The sequence below is a fragment of the Pongo abelii genome, chromosome 7 (genome assembly GCF_028885655.2).
Source record: "Pongo abelii isolate AG06213 chromosome 7, NHGRI_mPonAbe1-v2.0_pri, whole genome shotgun sequence".
Lineage (NCBI taxonomy): Eukaryota > Metazoa > Chordata > Mammalia > Primates > Hominidae > Pongo > Pongo abelii.
The window spans coordinates 33,910-52,199 of record NC_071992.2 but is presented as its reverse complement, the minus strand read 5'-3'; the positions used below and the strand labels follow the sequence as shown (position 1 = coordinate 52,199).

At 40.7% G+C, this 18,290-nt stretch overlaps 1 protein-coding gene and 1 long non-coding RNA gene across 16 annotated transcripts in view; one reads left to right on the top strand and one right to left on the bottom strand.

Annotated features, from left to right (window-relative positions):
- Window positions 1-750: 750 nt before the first annotated feature.
- ZNF596 (zinc finger protein 596) lies at window positions 751-17,697 on the bottom strand. 15 transcript variants are annotated; one of them, XM_063726483.1, is made up of 8 exons: window positions 16,907-17,086; window positions 16,444-16,513; window positions 13,971-14,073; window positions 8,413-8,496; window positions 6,293-6,419; window positions 5,501-5,584; window positions 4,579-4,661; window positions 751-4,124 (listed from the first exon to the last, which is right to left on the bottom strand). In XM_063726483.1, the coding sequence occupies exons 4-8, from the start codon at window positions 8,422-8,424 to the stop codon at window positions 2,916-2,918; spliced, it is 1,515 nt and encodes a 504-aa protein (XP_063582553.1). In that variant the 5' UTR covers window positions 8,425-8,496; window positions 13,971-14,073; window positions 16,444-16,513; window positions 16,907-17,086; the 3' UTR covers window positions 751-2,915. The 15 variants fall into 15 exon arrangements, 13 of the variants coding, with proteins under 13 accessions (XP_063582553.1, XP_054417103.2, XP_063582554.1 ...); XM_054561128.2 differs by lacking the exon at window positions 16,444-16,513 and having other exon boundaries at window positions 16,907-17,124; XM_063726484.1 differs by lacking the exon at window positions 13,971-14,073 and having other exon boundaries at window positions 16,907-17,040.
- Window positions 17,697-18,290, top strand: part of LOC129060859 (uncharacterized) — a 12,794-nt gene continuing 12,200 nt past the window's right edge. Inside the window, exon 1 of the long non-coding RNA XR_010141036.1 lies at window positions 17,697-18,004. This is a non-coding gene — a long non-coding RNA (uncharacterized LOC129060859). The remainder of the gene's footprint in view (window positions 18,005-18,290) is intronic.

The window sequence follows — 18,290 nt, the reverse complement described above, 5'->3', positions numbered from 1 at the left end:
ATGTGGTAAATGAGGCAGCTGACACCAATGGATTTAATGTGATTTTAAGCTGTGAACTGTGGAGAACTTTTTCGTATAGAAATGGTCATTATTGTGAAAATTCTGATTTAAATATTTCACCCATAAAAATAGAATAACCATTATTTGGCTTAAAATATTTGAGTAAAACATTTTTCTTCCCACCATGACTGTGGATTTTATTGGACCAACCCACCATTAACAGTAACAAAACTTAAAAGAAATACATGAAACAGCTGCTTTAGGCATGAGGGTAGCCTGTTCAGACAGGATTTTCTGAGGTAGAATTCATGAGAAAGGGGAGAGTCAATGAAGTTATCACACTGGTTTTTCTCAAGCACTTGAAAATTAACATGAAGGGAACATAAGGTCCCAGAAGAAAGATGGCCTATCTAGGCGGAGGAAAAATAAGCTGAAATTTTTGTTTTGTGCAAAATAGTGGTGGTGGGGGGGGAGGCTTCTCCCTCTGGGTAGGATGGAGTGAATAAAGATGAAACAAAAAAAGAAAAAAAAAAAGATTTATTTAAAGTGTAAGCTTTAGAGGCTACAGAGGAATATATAAGCTAAGATTCCATAAATAAAAGAGCCCTTGTGAGGAGAAGTGAGAATATTAAACATTTACACACAGAACAGAAAGGTTCTTAAAGAAAGAAAAGCCCATGGCAACAAAAATCTCTATGTTATGATGCTCATAGCTGATTCTGGGAGATATTCATGCAAATTTAACCACAATTATCCAGCACTGCCAATTTTTATTTAAATAGATTCATGTGTAATTAGTTTTATTTTTGCAATGTTAAATCATATAATATATTGCCTATACTTATTAATACTATATTATATACTTAAAAATTTGCTACAGGTTGATGTGATGTACGTGGTTTTATCACAAAGAAAACAATGAAAAATGAGGGAAGGAACTTTTGGAGAGAATGAATGTTTGTGGCAAAGATGGTGGTGATGGTTTCCTGGGCTTATCCTTATCTCAAAACTTATTAAGTTGTATACATTAAGTAACAGCTTTTGTCAATTACACTTTGATAAAGTGGTTTAAAAACAAAAAGGTAAATTTATGGACCATAAGACTGTACTTTTAAAGTGAGTCTTTCATAATCCATGTTTGACTTAATCATTACCATGTACATATATAACACTAATTTAGTTAGGACATATAATTTTGTGTTCTATGTGTATTAGTTCCATTGAATGTCACTGTCTTTTTGTTTTGAGCCAGAGTCTCACTCTGTTGCCCAGGCTGGAGTGCAGTAGCATGATCTTGGCTCACTGCAACCTCCACCTCCTGGGTTCAAGTGATTCTCCTGCTTCAGCCTGAATAGCTAGGATTACAGGCATACACCATCATGCCCAACAAATTTTGTATTTTTAGTAGGGATGGGGTTTCACCATGTTGGCCAGGCTGGTGTCGATTTCCTGACCTCAAGTGATCCACCCATATCAGCTTCCCAAAGTGCTGGGATTACAGGTGTGACCCACCATGGCCGTCCCCATTTTCTAACTGACCCAAATCTATGTGTTTAAAACTGAATTAAAAACATAGAGTTTGGGCTGGGCGCGGTGGCTCATGCCTGTAATCCCAGCACTCTGGGAGGCCAAGGCAGGCAGATCACCAAGTCAGGAGATCAAGATCATCCTGGCTAACACAGTGAAACCCTGTCTCTACTAAAAATACAAAAAATTAGCCTGGTGTGGTGGTGGGCACCTGTAGTCCCAGCTACTCGGGAGGCTGTGGCAGGAGAATGGCATGAAACAATGAGGCGTAGCTTGCAGTGAGCTGAGATTGCGCCACTGCACTCCAGCCTGGGCGACAGAGCGAGACTCTGTCTCAAAACAAAAAACAAAAAACATAGATTTTAATAAACCTATTAGATTATTCAGCAACAACACTTAATGCTTGTATTTTTGACAATACTAATTTAATCTTATTACTTCTTACATAATTCTGCATTCAATATTCCCAGGTTATTTCAGAATTGTACATTTCAAGCCACATATTTTAAGTAGAAAGTCTTTGTTCGAAATTATAATTTTTTTTCTCAAGCACATGCTTGATGGCTTTATGTCTTGTCCTCCAGCTATACATCTCACCAATGGCTTTTTAGAGTTTTCATCCCCGTCTCACTTTTTTGACATGAAAGCTGCCTGAAGGTTTTTCCACTATCCGGTCAACATTGTTTTCTCACTGGAAAAATGCTGGTATTGACTAAGGAATAAGTAATTTACTGAGGACTACCCTCCATTCATGTCATTGAGAGTTCTACACCATGTGAATCCTGATCTATTATAGAAGTGCTGCTGTATTAAGAAAATGATTTCTCACGAGTTTTCATTGAATAACTTCTCCACTATGAATTTCTAGAATTGTTAAAGAGGCCAAATCCACCTAATAAAAAATATTTTCACATATTTCCTGTTTTTATCAGTTACCTGATAGTGAATTTTCTGGCACACACCAAAATTGGTGCTTAGCTGAATGAGAGTGCACAGCAATTACAGACATATGGTTGCTTGCCTGTGGATTTTACTCATTTGTTTAGAGGATAAATTATCAGCAAAGGCATTTTCACACTGACGACAGGCACAGAATTTTTGTGATGTGATTTCTCCCATTTGTTTAATAGTTAGAGCGTGGATGAAGACTCCTCCACATTCCTTTGATCTATAGTTTCATTCTCTCATGTTGTATATGGTTAGCCTAGAGTCTGAAGTTTGTGCCATAGCGATTAAATACATATGGATTCTCTCTACTTTGAATTCATTTAGGTTGAGCAAAGTGGTAATTATAAATAAAGGCTTTTCCACACTGATTACAGACATCATGTTCCTGTAGTATGTTTGTCCTTGGGTGTATTTAGTGTTAACGCTATGGCTGATGACTCTTACATATTCATTACTTTTTTAGTGTGAGTTCTCTCATGTTGTCTGAGGTTAAAAAATTTACTAAAGGCTTTCCCACATAGAGGACATACATATGGTTTCTCTCCAGTGTGAACTCTTTTATGAAGTCTAAAGTTATAACTTCTATTGAAGGCTTTACCACATATATTGCATTCATATGGTTTCTCTCCAGTGTGAGTTCTCTCATGTCGTCTAAGGACAGAAGAGTGATTGAAGGCTTTTCCACATAGATGGCATTCATATGGTTTTTCTCCAGTGTGAGTTCTCTCATGTCGTTTGAGGTCTGAAGATTCAGTGAAGGCTTTCCCACATACATGGCACTCATATGGTTTCTCCCCAGTGTGAATTCTCTCATGTCGTTTAAGCACAGAAGATTCAGTGAATGCTTTCCCACATAGATGACATCCATGTGGTTTGTCTCCATTGTGACTTCGCTCATGTTGTCTAAGGTGAGAACAATGAGAGAAGGCTTTTCCACATAGATGACATTCATATGGTTTCTCTCCATTGTGAGTTCTTTCATGTTGTCTAAGGTAAGAACATTTACTGAAAGCCTTCCCACATAGGAGACATCCATATGGTTTATCTCCTAAGTGAGTTCTCTCATGTTTTCTAAGGTCAGAGCAATGAGTGAAGGCTTTCCCACATAGATGACATATCTGTGCTTTTTCTCTAGTGTGAATCATCTCATGTCGTCTAAGGTTAGAACTTTTACTGAAGGCTTTCCCACATAGATGACATCCATATGGCTTCTCTCCAGTGTGAGTTCTCTCATGTTTTCGAAGATCAGAGCAATGAGTAAAGGCTTTCCCACACAGATGACATCCATGTGGTTTCTCTCCAGTGTGAATCATCTCATGTCGCCTAAGATTAGAATTTTTGCTAAAGGTTTTCCCACATACATGACATTCCAATGTTATCTCTCTAGTGTGAGTCACACTGTGTGGTCTAAGGGCAGAACTTTGGATAAAAGCATAATCAAATAGATGACTTTCATATGATTTACATCTGGTGTGAATTTCCTTGTGTTGATTAAAGGATAACCAGTCACTGAAGGTTTTCCCAAACTTTTTGCTTACAAAGTGTTTCTTTCTCATGTAAGTAATCACATTTTGAGTCAATGCTATATGTTGAGTGAAATCTTCTCCTAAATCATTACATAGAAAAGGATCCTCTTGAGTATGAGATCTCTGGTTTTGGGAATGAAATGAAAGACTATTAAAGGTTTATCCACACTCATTCATTACTTCATTCATTTCTCTACATATTAATTCTAGAGTAATCATTCAGTAGTAGACTCCAGTTACAATGGTTCCTATATCAGTTATATAAACATAGTATATTATCTAACTGCATGTACAGAGTTTTCCTGTTGTAGCATCCCAACTGAGGAGCTATCTGACTAGTTATTAAGACTGTATCATGTTTAAAAGTTTCAGCACATAGTCAAGTTTATACAATTGTCCTGTTATAAGGCCTTATGTTATGGTTTTGATTTGAAGTTAATGTCTTCACTAAATCCAAACTATCTAAAACTCTGCTGGGAGGGCTTTAAGTACAGTCAGGTATCTGTACCGAATTCCAAAGTTGTTTAATGTCCAGGTTTCTATATGTAAGAACAGGGTTCGCATCCATAAAGCTTACCATTGTGCTGATGGTGGATGTGCCCTTCTGATAGATATGTTGAATGAATGGTATCTCTTGATGTTTAATGTCAACTTGTCTACCTGAAATAAATGAAAAAAAAGATGCTGTATAGGCATTAGGGGAATAAAAATGTTAAATAGCTCCAATGCCCATTTGAGTGTGTTTCAAATACACAAAGACAGGGAAAGAATGTTAAATTAACAATTCTTTAAGGAGAAGAGTAATATAGCACATTGACTACTGACATTTTCAGCATATAAAAAAATAAAGGCAAGTTGAGGAAATAAAGGCAAGTTGAGGAAGTAAAGGAAAGAAAAATTTTCAAAGAAGAGGACCATTATAAAGGGCTACTATGTAATAGTTTAACTCAAATAAGTACACAAATATCCCCTTTACAAAAGACAGAGACAATGACAGAGAGATACTTGAATAAAAATTGATACCTACAAAGTATAATGACAATATCTGAGAAATGTTTCCCTCAGGCTTTTGCCTACATTTCAGAAACACTGCAAATTTAAGAAACCTTCCAGCTGGGCGTGGTGGCTCATGACTGTAATCCCAGCACTCTGGAAGGCTGAGGCGGGTGGATTTCTTGAGGTCAGGAGTTCGAGACCAGCCTGGCCAACATGTTGAAACCCTGTCTCTATTAAAAATAGAAAATAATTAGCTGGGCATGGTGGCGCACACCTGTAGTCCTAGCTACTCAGGAGGCTGAGGCAAGAGAATCACTTGAATCTGGGAGGCAGAGGTTGCAGTGAGCCGAGATCGCGCCACTGCACTCCAGCCTGGGTGACAGAGTGAGATTCTGTCTAAAAAAAAAAACAAAAGAAATCTTCCTTTGGCAACTGTTGGGGCCTACTCACTCACTGGCCATGTTTCTCCTCCTCCTATTGAAGCACTGCTTCTTAGAGCTCACCTTGCAGTAAGCTTATTCTTTGTGTTGAAAGTTTCTCTACTTGCTCCAAATGGGAAAGCACAACTGATTTGCAGAGCTGTTTGCCTGTTTTGGGGAAAAACATACACGGATTTTGAGTTCTGTGCTGACAAATGCACAAGGTTATCAGGTACAGGGCAGCCTACTGGGAAGGATAAGTTAGCCACTGAAGGTCAGCCTGGGAAGAGTACCTTGAAGACAACATTGACAGTCCTTCTTGAGCAAAATGAAAATTCTTGAACTTGTTCCCAGACCTAAAAGACCTATAATTGCTGATGGCCAAGGCTCACTTCAAATACTGATTGCAGAACTCTCAGTATTTTCACTTTGTGAGAAATTACAAATTGTCATAGTGTTTGACATTATATTAAAAAACAATGCAATACATATTAGCTCCACCAGAACAATCTAGGTTCTGTGCAGAACAGTCCCTATGATAGAATAATTACTTTAAAGAAATCAATACATTTATTTATGTATTCAAAAGCAGTGAATTACCATAACTTTTCTGAGTTTGGGAGATTGAAGAGCAAGAAGGATGTGAAATTGTGGTCGGAAAGATGACTTTCTAGAGAGAGGACAAATCAATATAAGTGAAAAGGAAAGAAATGGCTGTCAGGTAATTGTGAGAGTTATGAAAGGATCAAGGCAGAGGTTGAAGTGATAGATGAGAAAGCTGTTCTAGGCATGTGTAGAATGAAAGAATGAATCAGTGAAAAATGAGTGAGTGAATGAATACATATATACATACATAATAAATATAAAGAGACTCACCAATAGAGACCAGATGACTGATGTTCTCCAACATCACATCTTGAAACAGCTTTCTCTGGGATGTGTCTAGCAAGGCCCACTCTTCTTGAGTGAAGTCTACAACTATATCCTCGAAGGTCATGGAATCCTAAAACATTATGGACATTCTACTGCAAACAGGGCTATCTCTGCCAATGTTCAGTGGAGCAAGATCAAAGTGACTGTACTAAGGAAGTGTGGGTGGTATGAACAGAAAACGCAAACAGTGTTTGGGGTTCCTGTCACATTGCTTTAAATCTGAACTGGGAATCTGGCTTTCAGATTTACTCAGACATAAAACTTCACATAGAGAAATATCACATGAAGTGTGGCATAATATAACCTGAAGATTTCCCAATAGACTTCTAACTTACAGACACTAATTATGAAATCTGTATTTGGAAATTTAGAACTAAAATTCTCCTCTCCAGCACCTTTAAGAAAATCCATAGACTCACTACAAGGGAGGCAGCATCCATAATTTGTCATGTTTTAATCAAGACTATAGTTAGATATTCCACTATAGGACCTCAGTGTCCTCAGAATAAAATAAAGACCTGTTATGAGTTCAAAAAGGTCCAATGAGATAGTATGTAAAGTGGTTCCTATCTATCACTTTTTAGATACAAGCCACAAATACATTATTCATGAAATGACTGAGAGCACTCAGTTGTGTGAACAACTTTCATACAGAACTTGCTATCAGCAGATGCAGCCTCTTATCTCTACACAACTCAGGTGTTCACTGTTAATGGATAAGGATGAATGGCTCAGCAGCACAAGCCAGGGACTCTAAGACTTCAGTACTGAAAGATGGTCTCATCCTGCCACTTTCCATGGTCTGAGGATTTCCTTTCTCAATTTCATTTGGGATCTTCAAACACCAGGTGATATAGTTTGGCTCTGTGTCCCCACCCAAATCTCATCTTGAATTGTAATCCCCACGTTGGGGGAGGGGTCTGGTGGGAGGTGATTGAATCATGGGGGTGAATTTCCCCCTTGCTGTTCTCATGCTAGTAATATCTCAGAAGATCTGATGATTTAACAGTGTGTGGCATTTCCTGATTTGGTCTCTCTCTCCTGCTGCCTTATGAAGAAGGTGCTTGCTTCCCCCTCTGCCATGATTGTAAGTTTCTGGAGGCCTCCCAGTCATGCTTCCTGTTAAGCCTGCAGAACTGTCAGTCAGTTAAACTTCTTTTCTTCATAAATTACCCACTATCAGGTAGTTTTTTATAGCGGTGTGAAAATGGACTAATGCACTAGGTACTATTCTCTTTTGTTTCTTCATGTTGTCTCTAGATTTAGGGGTAAAAAAAATCCTTTGATTGTCCTGGTCTCTCCACTTCAAAACTTTCCTCAGAGTTTTAAATTTACTCTGTTTCCTATACTCCATCACTTAATGCACAACTAAAATTAAAGAAATAATACTCCAGTTGCTTCCAGTTATCAAATTTGATCAGAGGTTAATTTGGGTACAAGGGTAATAAGAATTTTAATTTTGCTTTTTAAGTGTTTCCACAGCACACATTTATTCTCTCAAGACATTAAGATTTTTAGACAGGAAAAATAAATGAATAATTCCTCATTGTCTCGTCTGTCCTAACCCTATCTGCTTTCCCTTCAAGTTAAGCAGCCCTCCCCTAACACCTGAAACACTAGACTAACTGAGCTTGCCTGGGAAAACATCTGCCTTTGTATGGGCTATAACCTGCTCTCACTTATTTCCACTACCCACCCACATATACTCCCAAGCCCACTCCTGCCAATAACATAGGTAATGAGTGAATTTATTTCCCCAACAAGGCCATGAGAGGCTGGTAATGAATGAATGATTTCCCTGAGACTGGATGAGAGAAACAAAAACCTCTCATATCTTAATACACAGCCTTAGTAGAGGCTGGAATGCCTTAGTGTACTGTGGAAAGGAGATTACTTCTTGATGACTCTTTGAAGCAATGTAACCATTCCGAAGCCCTGGGGAATCTTAATTGGAGCTTAGATCCTTGAGTGCACTTAGAACATCCATGTTAATAGGATGAATCTGCCCTTAGGCTGGTTAACAGGGGTACAGATTTCAGTAGAAAGAAGAATTTCCCACTCACCGGTGATGGCATTGTAGTAGCTCAGCCACCAAATGTATTCATCTGGGTTTTCGCTCACACCATCCAAGCACTAAGAAGACAAATCTGAGCAAAAACAAAATTAAAAACAAGCAAAAAACCCATGACACTCCAGTTTTGCTTCCAACATCTGCCCCAAAGCCATTAGCCCCAGTCCAACCAACAAGGACATGCAGTGGGTAGGGTGGGTTGGGTTGGTGGCTCTCCTCTTCCAGGGTCAGAAGAAATGACTATTGTTGCTAATAAAGATATAAATACTCTTATTTTAGACCTAGAAATGTGAAAATCAGGGAGTTTCATATGCCACCTAGCCCATGGAATTTTGAAATGTTCAATTCCCTCTATGATTCCAAATCCTAAGACTCCCTGAATCATGGAGATGTGGCTCCACCTACAGATAAATCCTGGAATTTCTCAGATTTAATTATTCTTGGTTTGTGTGATTGCAGGCTTTCTCCACATGCATCTCAGCCCTCAGGAGCCTCTCTCCATTCCTTCTCCCTTTTGCTGGTCCTCAGGATACACCTGTACTGAATTATTCTCTCTTCCACGTGAGGCTTCTAGAAATAACACTCCCTCAAGTCTGACCTTTAGATAAATTCAGCATGAATTTATCTACCAAGCAACCTCAAATTTCATTTTATCATGGTGGATACCTTAAAAGACACACTTTACAAGTGACATACCTTACAAGAAATGCTAAAGGGAGTTCCTCAAGTTGAAATGAAAGGACACTAAGAACATGAAAACATGAACATGTATGTGACATTGTTAGTTGTAAGAAATATATAGTTTGGTTTTCATCCCCAGTTCCTGGCATAGAGCTGCCCAAAACCCTTGTAATTTCCTAAGCAATAGAGTTGCTAGGAGAAGCTTTTGTTCTTTTTTGTCTTTGACCCTGGTTCCCAATACAGAGCTCATAATGCCTTGGAACTTCATGGGTGATAGGAGTGTCTTCTGTTCTAATGAGACAATTATTACTGGGCTCATCACCTGAAAGACCATGACTGGATTAGAAGCTTGGAACGTACAGTCCCACCCCCTATCCTCTGGGAAAGGGACAGAGGCTGGAGATCGAGTTAATAACAATTATGCCTACTAGATGAACACTGCATAAAAATCCCTGATTGATGGGATTCCTAGAGCTTTTGGGTGGGTGAAGAACACATCCATATGCTGAAACAATGGTACCTCCCAACTGCTTGGAGACAGACCTCCTAAACCTAAGACGCTTCCAAAACTTGCTGCACGTAACTCTTTAGCTGGCTGTTCATTTGTAATATTTAAAATGTCCTTTGTAATAAATCAGCTAAGAAAACTGTTTTCCTGGGTTCTGTGAGCTGCTAAACCCTAGCAAATCTAACATAAAAAGGAGTTCTTGCCGGGCATGGTGGCTCACGCCTGTAATCCCAGCACTTTGGGAGGCCAAGGCGGGAGGATCACCTGAGGTCAGAAGTTCAAAACCAGCCTGGCCAACATGGTGAAACCCCGTCTTTACTAAAAATACGAAAATTAGCTGGGCGTGGTGGCAGGCACCTGTCATCTCAGCTATTCGGAAGGCTGAGGCATGAGAATCGCTTGAACCTGGGAGGCGGAGGTTGCAGTGAGCCGAGATTGCACCACTGCACTCCAGCCTGGGTGACAGAGCAAGACTCTGCATGGGGGTGGGGTGGGGGGAGGAGTTCTTAGGAACCTCCAATTTTTAGCAAAGACAGACAATTTCTTCACTTTTAAAAAAATTCTTTTTCTTTTTGCTCTTCTGATTGAATAATTTCAAATAACCTGTCTTTGAGTTCACTGGTTCTTTCTTCTGCTTGATCAAGTTAGCTCTTGAAGCCCTGTATTGATCCAGTTCAGTTACTGTATTCTTCAGCCCCAGAATCTATATTTGATTCTTTTATTATGGTTTCTCTGTTGATATTCTCATGTTGTTCATGTATTCTTTTCCAGATTTTACTTGTCTATCAGTGTTGTCTCATAGCTCATTGAGCTCCTTGAAGGCAATTACCTTTAATTCTTATCAGGAAAATCAGAAACCTCCATTTCTTTTTCTTTTTTTTAAAGCGGAGTTTCACTCTTGTTGCCCAGGCTGTAGTGCAATGGCACGATACCAGCTCACTACAACCTCCACCTCCTGGGTTCAAGCGATTCTCCTGCCTCAGCCTTCCGAGTAGCTGGGATTATAGGTGCCCGTCACCACAACCAGGTAAACTTTTTTTTTTTTTGTATGTGTAGTGGAGATGGGGTTTCACCATGTTGGCAAAGCTGGTTTTGAACTCCCGGCCTCAAGTGATGTGCCTACCTCGGCCTCCCAAAGTGCTGTGATTACAAGTGTGAGCCACCGCACCCAGTTGGAAACCTCTATTTCTTTATGGTCAATTATTGGAGATTTATTTTGTTCCTTCAGTAGGGTCACATCTTGACTTTTCAAGGTTGTGCCATATCTCCCAGTCTCACAGAGCTGTGCCAGTTGCCATACGATGCCCTGTATTTTTCCTTAGAGCTGTGCTCTGATAGCCTGAGACACTAAATGCATATTTCATTACTCTCCTTTCCTCCACTAGTCTCACGTATTCTCCTGGGGGAGAAGTCTAAGGGGTCTGTGCTTTCTACCAGTCTCACAGAACCATGGGGGCCACCATAAACCTCCACACAAGCCTCCTCAAAATTCTCTACCTTGGCTCAAGAGTATGGGAGTCACGCTGCAGACAATGGAGGTATAAGAAAGACATCCAAGGGCCCTGTGAGCTTCCCAATCTCCGCAGGCATCACTAAAGGTGGGTGCTAGACTGTAAGGCATGCCCATCCTCATGGGCAATCTCAGGATTCTCTAAGTCCTCCAAGGAGCCCAGCAATGGCTTATGTGGGCCTGGGTCACCCCTGCCAGCAGGGAGTAGTACTAAGGATGAGATCCACCAATGGCCACAGGTGAGTTATGCCAAATGAGATGTCCAGACCTCATGGTGCCTAGGAGGACAGATGGCAGAAGCTCAGCTAGGCCATGGAGATTAAAACAGTGCTAGGGGCTTAATGTATGTTTTTAATGGGTCTGCTACATGTCGAGTTTGGATCTGGAGTCCAGCCTATAATCCTAGCAAAAATTAAACACCAAATATGATATTCAAAAAAGTGTATGTGGTTAAAAACATACATTGGAAATACACATAACTAGAAACATCCAAATTCAAAGAGAAACTGCTAATTCCACAAACATGATAGAGTAATTTAATAACAAGATCACACATACATAAATAGTAAATATAAACTGTATATTTATCTGAGTTGTAAAGACTTTTTTTCCATCTCAGTACACTAGTGGGTATACGTTACCAGTAAAATCAAAGGGGTATTCCAGTTACATTCATGATATTAATAAGTATGATAAATGTAAGTAGCCAGAACCATGGAATTGGGGCTACAGCTGTGATCTTCAAGAAACGTAAAACTTTAAAAATACTCATAAACCAAGAAAAATAAAAATAAAACAGGAGTTACTTGACATTCCAAATTGTTACAAATTCAGTACATATTAATAAGACTTAAAAAGATAAAATAATTTACTAAATAATAAAATAATGTAATGAATGAACAGATTTGACAGAAATCAATAATTAAAAAGTTTTGAGAGCAAAATCATGAAACTGAAAAGACCCATGGTGGAAAGAAAAAACACAGGTAAATAAAAGAGACTGTATTTATTTAAAAGTAGTAATTTAAAATCTAAGAAATAGGAATAATTATATTTCAACATGAATATGTATGATATATTACTTTCCACAAAAATAGTGAAAACTTTCCCTCATTAATCAGCACAAAAATCTGATTAGCCAATTTTAATATTTAAGTTATATATCAGAGTTTAACTGTAAAAGTGATTTGTGAGAGTTCTTACATGTGAAATCACTTCTAGTTCCTTTGTAACGTAAGTTATTTTGAAGGAGAAAAATAAGCCTGTCCTCATTAGTTTATTATGCTAATCAAAATGAACATGAATGTAACAATAACTATAAATTTAACCAACAATTTTCATTACTTACATTTGCAAAAATCATTAATACAATTTTAGCCATTTGGCTATTTATTTTGGTCACCTGGCCATCACTGGTATGGTTAAATAATGACAGAGCATGGTAAAGTGGAGTTTACTGCAATAACAAAAGGATAATTCCATACTAGAAAACCTATTATTTTCACATAGTAATTTTAAAGATAAAAAAGTCACATTAATAGACCTTTGAAAAAACATTTTCAAATAATTTAAATATTTAAAAATAATTTAAAATCTTTAAAAATCATATCAAATTGTGGGGACTAATTCTTCTTAATCAATAAAATCTCAACAATATATTCAGCAGTTAACAAAAGGACCATTTCCACTAAAGGTAAGGCTGGAAAAAGGAGGCTGGGTGGGGCTGATGCCATTCACCACTGCACATGATGCCTGAGGTGGGACCAAAACAAGAGGGAAAAGGAGAGGGACTACAAAAATGGAGTCAAAGAGCTGAAACTGTAGGTATTCTCAGATGATGTGACTGCAAACTTGAAAAAGTAGAATCAACTCTAATTATCAATACTAATGAGAACATTTAAAAAGTGGGCAAAACTATTCTGAATATTCTGAAATCAGTATTTCCTGTTTAGTAACATTAGTCCTTAAAAAAAGCAAACACACAAAATCAGTGTCTATTTACAACAGCAAAATATTATGACTACGATTTGAAATAAATTTGTAGACCCATGTAAAGAAATTTTAAAACTTAATGAGGATCTAAAAATGACATGAATGAAGCCTGAAAATCATATTATTAGATTGGAGGACATAGTGACATAAAACCTCAGTGACTGTAGACTCACGGCAACCTAGACTTAAAAGTCACATTTGGTCTTTTACATGTAAAAAATGAGAATTAGTCTAAAAGTCAATTTTGTCTAAATTTTCATTTTTGGTGAGGATACAGTCAAAATAGTTGTGAAAAGAAAAAAATAAAGTTGTCAAATTTCATGTAACCTATGTTACTTGGAAATTTAAAATAAGTCATATAAATATTTATAACAATATTAAACAATTTCATAAGTGGACTGAATGACACATAATATTTTATCATACACAATAGGTCCTGCCTTCCTGATGAAAATATAAAATCAAAGGGCATGAAGGAAGGATTTTGGTTTCACTGCAGAAACATAGTAAGACACCAAATTGTGTGTGTGTGTGTGTATGTATAATTAAACTACAGAATATAAAATAGCATCTAATATACATCAAAAATGAGTTACGTAGAAAAATTCATTTTACACGTCTATAAAATAATAAAATTTATTCAGCCTCACAATTACTTTGTGAACTGGAAATAACAATGAGTTGCCATTTTATCCAAATCTATAAAAAACATACATACAGTATCAAGTTCTGGTTAAAGTAGATGAACTTTACGTGGTAGATAAGAGTATCTACACAGTTTGTGGGCTGCATCTTGCTAGAATATATTACATTATAAAATGCACCATTTATTTACTCTGTGATCAAACCCCCAACTTACCCCAAGTGGAGGAACCCTCAGACATCTGCAGAGGAGTCAGTGTGCTAGTAAGCAGCATTCTTTACAAATCTATGAACATGAAGGTCTCCTTGGAACAGATGTTCTGTGAACAATTTAGAAAACTCCCTCCTGTTAGACACTCAGGTTGATTCCATTTTTAAAGCAATTACTGAATAAAACACACTCCATCGTGTGGATGAAATGCTACCTTAATTTGTCAAAGCTATCATTTTCTAAACTTTTCTTTCTAATTCAAATCATTAATATTTTGTGGCCAGATCAATACTGATTCATTGTTTTAAGCTTCAAATGCATTATACAATTGGGCAGAACACATTTCCTCTCATCAATCTTCTTTTCCAGGATGTGTTAGGTATTCCTGACATTAATTCACTACTAATATGCACAGTTTCTCCAGTCATGGTCATCAAAGATCTGACAGTACATCATCCCTAAACGATCCATACTTCCCTCACTGACACCATGTGGCCCACCTCCCATCTATAATCTATGTCTGGGTGTGAAGCCCTTCCCATATGATCCCCCGAATGGAACTTCACAAGTTCGAATTCACTGGGTCACAGTGTGATAGTGTGAAGATGGGAAGACGTTAAGGGACGGCTATGGGTGAGTTAGGAAATGTGTTAGGCAGGGTCACAGATTACCACATCCTAAAAACAACATTTAAGGAGGGAGATGAAAAAACAATCAATGGATAACATGACTTTTTTCCAGTGAAAGTGCCATATGTAATCGTTCTCCATTTTTGTTCTCTGAGCTTCTTTCTCAGGCAAAATCCTTCTTGAGAAGTCCCTGCTGAGTATTAGGAAAATGCATTTCAGGACCTCTCATCAACACACCCTCTTTCTTTACAACCACATATGTGGGGGCATAACTCAACATGTGTAAAAGACAATCTGCTTTTCACTGAACCTCCAGGAATTCAGGACAATAAACCTCTACATGGAGACCAACAGGTGAGTTTTTCTGCCCCTTCTTTCATAACACCGTTCTTCCCTAGTGAAGTTCACACACATCCTTACATGGCAGCTGTGGGTATATGAACTGGTCTGACCCCTTTTAGTCACAGAGCTTGAAGTCTCTGCTAGTACCTGCTGAGCACAGGGTCATGGGTGAGAATGCGCAAGGCTTTTTCTTTCTCTGGTTCCTGAACTTCCCAGGCTCTCTCACTTCTGTATCCTGAATACCCAAATCCCATTGCCCTTTCTCCTCCAAGCTTCCTTCCCGGAACCAACACCTCCTCCTCATTAGAAAGATACCTTTGTTCTGTGCTTACCTTATAAAGTCTTGCTCTTTCCCTATCCACTGCCTTGTGTCACTATGTGTGTGTCTTGGGGCTGGTGGAAAGGTGAACAGAAGCCAGTAGAGAGTAACCAGCACCAGCTTCACAGGAATGACATGATCTTGATGCGATAGTGGCAGTTTTCCCTTAACATCCCTTCCCCCTAAAGATTTCAGATCATATGTCACACTCTTAAGTAACAACGATTTGTCTTTCACAGTTTTAATCATATTGATTAAAAGCATTTGTCTTCTCCAGAACATCACATTAAGTCATCAAAAAATATAAACCTTAAAATATAAACCTTAAAAAGATGTAATTATTGGAACTGAAAAACATAAAAGGTGAGCTTTTTTTGCTCAAAGGAAATATCTTTGAGCAATGTATTCATTATGAACACATGGAATCTGTTGGAACAAAGTTCTAGGACAATTCAGGCCATCCTTCAATATTTGCAGAAAACAGCACAAAGAGAACTTGATACTTATACTTGGTTGGAAACTTTATGCCACAGCTATTAAATACAGAGATCATATAAAGGAATAGAGGAAGCTGTTGAATACTAAACTAACTCAAATCATCAATATCCTTACGAAGTGCGCACTGAATTAATGTAAAAAGTATTTACTAAACAAAAAGTATTTTCAATATACAATTAAGACTGAAAAGTATTGAGGCCTCATAAGCTGAACCTGACACAATAAATTTAAAAGGGAAACTAATTTGGAAATCAGAAAACCATCTAAGGAATTTGGGAATTAGGCTTCTGTTGACCTCTCTGCTACTGACGGTCAAGGCCTCCTCATTGTATTCTGTCCTCCATATCTCTGCTGATTCCCATTTTGTCTATTTCCATTTACCCCACTAGTACTTGCTCAGGTCACTCTCCTTCATTGTCAGTGTTTGCTCAAATTCCTCAGACCCATCCACTTCCCATCTAAATTTCCCTCCCCTTTTCTCGCTCGCTGGTCCTACCTCCCTCATCTCTGTTTTCTCCTCACTCTCCTGCCCCACCTCGACATCCACAGCGAGGCAATGAAGAAGCCCCTGCCAAGGAAAAGCTCACTTCTCAGTGGGACACCGGGAAGGTAAACACCCGACAGTCACCGCTAGTGGGAGGCAATTGTGCAGAAGCACGCGGGTTGTTACAGGATCGGGCAGGTCCCTTACCCCAGTCCCGGACTCAGGGTCCTGTCTGAGGCGGTCACCCCGAAGCGGGGGGTTTGCGAAGACGTAGGGCCTGGCGGAGGGAAGGATGGGGAGGCATCTCAGGGAGGACTGGCGTCTGCCGAATCCCAGGGCTGCCCTGAGGGACCAAGAGGGGCGAGGGTGGGGACGATGGAAGACAAGCCACATGCCGAATGGGGACCTGACGCGGCGCGCGACAGGATGGGCGGACAGTGAAGAGAACTAGGGTGGAAGGGCCGGACAGGGGCACCGGACACAGACGCAGATCTGGCCGCTGATCGACAGGCTTCGGAGCATTTCCGGGCGTCGCGGGACTCCCCGCCGACAGGAGGGCGGTTGCCGAGCCTGTGACATCCGCGGAGACCAGCAGACCCCGGGTGTGGAGGATGCCGCAGGAAGGGGACTGCGTGGCTGGGTTTGGCCACAAAAAACGGAGGGCACTCACCCGAGCGGACCTTGACTTCGGAGAATCCGTTTCCGGGTCAACAAAAAACGGCGCGCGAGGGGCGGGGCCCGTACGTGCAGGGAGGGGAGGCAGACAAAAAGGCGGGGCCGGGCCGGGGCGGGGTCTCGGGCAGGGGCGGGGCGCTTCCTGACCTCCCGCCCCCGCTGCGCGCGTTTCTGGCCCGTCCAGTGTCTCCGCCGGTTGAAAGCGCGTGTCTGCGTCGGGTTCTGTTTGAGTGCGTTCGGTGCACCGTGGGGCCGCGCTGCTTCCACCCAGCTTCCTGTTACGTAAGAGGCGTGTGAGGCTCCTGTGCCGGGGGCGGTGCTGCTCCCGAGTCGGCGCGCGGCGGGGACGCGAGTCCGTAGGTGCTGGCGGGAGCGAGAGTGGGGTGGGGACCCTCGCGAGCCCGCACTCCGCCTCTGGGTAGCAGCCTCCTCGGCCCCACACGGCGTGACGCGCGCTCGGGCTCCGCGTTCGCGTCGAGGCAGAGGCGTAGTAGGGGTCGGGCCAAGGGCTGGAGGGGCCGGGACCGGGCGGGGAGCTGCCCTGGACATCTCGCCGGCCGCTGTTCCGCGCGGGTTCATGTCATTCCTATTTTCAACCTGTCCTGCTCCGCACCTGAGGTGATTGATCAATTCGGTACCTTTGGGACAGGTGTGGATGACATCCCATAATTTGCTTCGTTATTAATTTATAAATGTAATACATACCACTATCTAAAAGTATTTTTTAATTTGGAATATATTTGTATATATATACATATATTTATTTCTGAATAAATAAATACGGGTTAGTGGGCTCTGTGTCAGTTTGCATTTCTAGGACGATGGCGCCAAACACTCCATGCTGTCTTTAACTGGTGCAGCAGGACGGGTAGCAGAGGGCGCGCAGTCTCCGACAGTGCCGTGAGCTCTAGGGCGCTGCAGTGCCCCCGGCCGCCAGCAGAGGGCGCGCGAGTCCGGCTTTTCTGAGCCTTGAGGCAGCCGCATCCCGCACGCTTCCTCCGCTCCTGCGCCCTGCAAGGGCGGGAGCCGCGTTCTCCTCAGCACATACCGGGAAACGCCCCTGGCTTTGGGACATCTCCAGCCGGCGTCCATGGTAAGTAAAATCCTTCCTGTTTTCAGCCCTGACTGCTGAGGGGTAGAGACCCTTCATGTGGAAAATTAGAAACCAAAATCCCCTGTGAATCCAGCGCAGTCGAGGTTCGTTCTCCACACCCAAGGCGAGGCGGCCACAGGGCCAAGGTGCGGTCTTGGAACAGAAATGTGGCGTCAGGAAAGCAACTGGAACACCCGGCACACTGATAATAACCCCCGTAGTACTTATAATACTGCATCTGTGATGCTAGTGTTAGCACCCGTTGTATACAGAGAGCAAACCCGTC

Coding starts and splice junctions, on each gene's coding strand:
- ZNF596 (XM_054561129.2), bottom strand. Junction 5,585..6,292: donor CAGTCATCTGGTCTCTATTG/GTGAGTCTCTTT, acceptor TCCCCAAAACAG/GCAAACAGCTCTGCAAATCA. Junction 4,662..5,500: donor AAGAATAAGCTTACTGCAAG/GTGAGCTCTAAG, acceptor CATTTATTTCAG/GTAGACAAGTTGACATTAAA.